The sequence below is a fragment of the Bison bison genome, unplaced genomic scaffold (genome assembly GCF_000754665.1).
Source record: "Bison bison bison isolate TAMUID 2011002044 unplaced genomic scaffold, Bison_UMD1.0 scf7180017864263, whole genome shotgun sequence".
NCBI classification, from domain to species: domain Eukaryota; kingdom Metazoa; phylum Chordata; class Mammalia; order Artiodactyla; family Bovidae; genus Bison; species Bison bison.
Genome location: NW_011494835.1, coordinates 8,525,593 through 8,529,290, shown reverse-complemented (window position 1 = coordinate 8,529,290; position 3,698 = coordinate 8,525,593). Strand labels below are relative to the sequence as shown.

Below are 3,698 nucleotides of genomic sequence, written 5' to 3'. Positions count from 1 at the left end.
GACGTGAGTCTGAGTGAACTCTGGGAGTTAGTGATGGACAGGGAGGCCTGGCATGCTGCGATTCATGGGGTCGCAAAGAGTCAGACACAACTGAGCGACTGAACTGAACTGAACTGAATGGAAGTTTGCCACTGAATAATGCAGAAGTTCTTACTACTGAAATGCCTGGAATTGTCTTAGTCTTATCCTTCTTTACTGCTTCTTTGGTGGCTCAGCTGGTAAAAAATCTGCCTGCAATGCGGGAGGCCTGGGTTTGATCCCTGGTTGGAGAAGATCCCCTGGAGAACGCAACAGCTACCCACTCCAGTATTCTGGCCTGGAGAATTCCATGGACAGAAGAGCCTGGCAGGCTATAGTCTACGGGGTCGAAAAGAGTCAGACACAACTGAACAGCTTTCACTTTCATTTTATCCTTCTTGGCAATGGCACCCCACTCCAGTACTCTTGCCTGGAAAATCCCATGGATGGAGGAGCCTGGTAAGCTGCAGTCCATGGGGTCGCTGAGGGTTGGACATGACTGAGCAACTTCACTTTCACTTTTCACTTTCATGCATTGGAGAAGGAACTGGCAACCCACTCCAGTGTTTTTGCCTGGAGAATACCAGGGACGGGGGAGCCTGGTGGACTGCCGTCTATGGGGTTACACAGAGTCAGACACGACTGAAGTGACTTAGCAGCAGCAGCAAGACCTGTTTGAACAATTCTTCCTTCAAGTCCATGAGCCAACCAAGTATCTTACCTATAAATTTATTAGAAACCTAGTATCTGTCTTAAAAATTCATTTGATTGCTTGCAACCAAAACCCCATAACTGGTAGAAAACATTGCTATTAAAAAGTCTAATCAAAAATTAAGACATCAGCGATTGGATCTGGGCCTCTAACAGGGGAGATATAGGTCTGCTTGGGTCAGGTAGGACTTACTATGACTGCAAAATGTATGTGAAAAGGGTAAAACTGGATGTTAATGATTATGAAAATACTGGAATTAAAGCATTATTTCTGAACATAAATGAACCATTGAAGATTTTCTGGTCCAGACTCTTGAGACAGTACAGACATAGGGGACAGTGGCCATAGCTACAGCTTTAGAGTACAGCCCACAAACCAATTCCTGCACCCTGCTGTCATTCTTATTCTACATTATCTTGACCATCTGTACAACTTTCATGGGCCTTAATAAATTCAGTAGCCCTATTCTCCCACTCAGGAATCTCAAGGACAATGCTTTTGTCCTATAGGTTATATAGACTAATGACAAACACCCACCAGACAATTACCATTGAACACACTTCTTTTTCTCTTATTCTATTGCAAAATACAGATTGAAAGGCAAAAGAAAACGATATGAAGGGAAAATATAATATGGCAAGTGACACATTAGTCTATTAGAGGAAGAAAGCATGATTTTTATTAACTCAGACAATTATAATGACTGCTGTAAATTTACCTGCTTTTCTGAAACATTATAGTGTCCTGGACCTGGAACATCTTTCTCAGTGTTAGAGACGACAGTAAAAGTACTTTTCCTGGCAGTCAAAGACAGGAATGGTGCATAGCCATCTATAAGTAAAATCATATCACTGGCAGATAAGACAGGATTCTAATGATTTCAGAGAAAAAGCACTCAAAATATGTAAAATCATTTGGTACATCAACTGCTAAGACTATATATTATCAGAACTAATGTCTAGCCACAGAAGTTGTTGCATTTTAAAAGTTCTATGTAAGAGTGGAATTAATATTAATATATATTAAATTAAGAACCTATAGAATTGAACTTACTAAACGAAAGAAAAAATACCTAAAGAAAACAAAAGCTTTTTTTCTTCTAAGCATATTTGGTTGGGATGAAAATGGAAGTTCTATTTAACTGATAAAATATTTTCATCCTCAGAAGATCACAGTTTTATATGCGGGAGAAACCTATTAATTATACAGCTTCCCTGGTGGTTCAGACAGTCAAGAGTCTCCCTACAATGCGAGAGACCTGAGTTCGATCCCTGAGTCGAGAAGATACCCTGGAGAAAGAAATGGCAAACTACTCCAGTATTCTTGCCTGGAAAATGCCATGGACAGAGGAGCCTGGCAGGCTATAGTCCATGGGGTCATAAAGAGTTGGACACGACTGAGCAACTAACACTTTCACTTTCATTAATTATACCAAATAGCATATATGAATTTATAGAGAAAGCCTGCTGCTGCTAAGTCGCTTCAGTCGTGTCCGACTCTGTGCAACCCCATAGACAGTAGCCCACCAGGCTCCACCGTCCCTGGGATTCTCCAGGCAAGAACACTGGAGTGTGCTGCCATCTCCTTCTCCAATGCAAAGTGAAAAGTGAAAGTGAAGTCGCTCAGTCATGTCCGACTCCCAGCGACCCCATGGACTGCGGCCCACCAGGCTCCTTAAAGTGAGCTTACAGCAAGTAATTAATACAATGTTTCAGAGAGTCGGACACGACTGACTAAAATTTTCAGCTTCACTTCCTTGCTTGGGTACATGTTTGGCACTCAGTATTTCCTGGATACAAGATACAAGCATAAGATTACTGACATCACTGACATACTCAGTAAATGAACTTATTAGACAGACTTAGTCTGCTGAAAGGCTGATAAAAACTTTTTAAGAAATATATCAAGAAAATGAGCACAGTTTAAGTAACACTGATATTCAAGAAAAAATGAGAGAAAACAGAGCAACTATATTCAACAGGTAATAAAAGGATAAAAGTGAGGACTCAAAACTTGTGAAAATCTTGTACACCTAAGGAAAATGTACACTATGAGGATTTATGGCAATAATTTGTACAGTTTAAAAGCTTGCTAATCTGGACTAATAAAATATATTTTTTAAACCAGAAATAATGTTTTTTTGAGGCCCTCACGCATTAAAATGCAACTGAAATCAAGATTTATTTGTGTAAGGTCTGAAGCACAAAAGAGGTGAGAAAAATACATACCTTACCCTTAAAAAGAAACAACCTACTGAAGCATTAAGTGCTAAAATAATTTTAAACAAATAAGAATATCTGAAGTGCTAAAGCGCCCAGAGGGTCAAAGGAGGGGAAGTTCTCAACAACACTGAGGTGATTCGAAAAAAAATTCATGAATGACATTAAAACTCTGGGTGTTAATTTAGTGACTGATGGTTTGAATCTGCTGTTAAAAACAAAAGCAAACAAAACCACACAAGGACCACAAGAACAGAAATCTTTAAAAGGAAGTCAAGGTCCATTTTAAAAAGACAAGGGTTGTCTGATAGAGCAGAGAAATCCAGTACAGAAGTTGAAAGGTTCCAAAATGGGGTAAGCAATCAAAGAACAAAATACAGATTTCAAATGGAACACACATACAGGCACACACAAACCAAGCTACAGATTATATCAAGGGAACACTGCAAACAACCAGACAGTGTTCTTCCAAGAGGCATAGAAATATGTCCTATAAACTGGAGAAAAGTCAATGAAAAGAAATAGATCTTGAAATGCAAAAACGGAATTAGCACAAGAAGCACTATGGTGTCTATTATAAATATTCTTCATATGTTCAACAAGAGAGAAAGATGAACATGAGGATATAAAAAAGACCCAAAGAAAACTTCTGATAGGAAAAGTATACTTGAGATTAGTAACCACTTTTTATTTTATTATGAGATTTATAACTACTTTTCTGGAACTTCTCTTGCTTTTTCCATGATCCA

General features: G+C 38.9%; 1 protein-coding gene across 1 annotated transcript in view; it reads right to left on the bottom strand.

Moving 5' to 3' along the window:
* The window catches only part of STPG2 (sperm-tail PG-rich repeat containing 2), a 368,665-nt gene that overhangs the window by 354,640 nt on the left and 10,327 nt on the right, over window positions 1–3,698 (bottom strand). Inside the window, exon 3 of the mRNA XM_010848351.1 lies at window positions 1,449–1,561. Coding sequence (XP_010846653.1) covers window positions 1,449–1,561 — 113 coding nt within the window. The remainder of the gene's footprint in view (window positions 1–1,448; window positions 1,562–3,698) is intronic.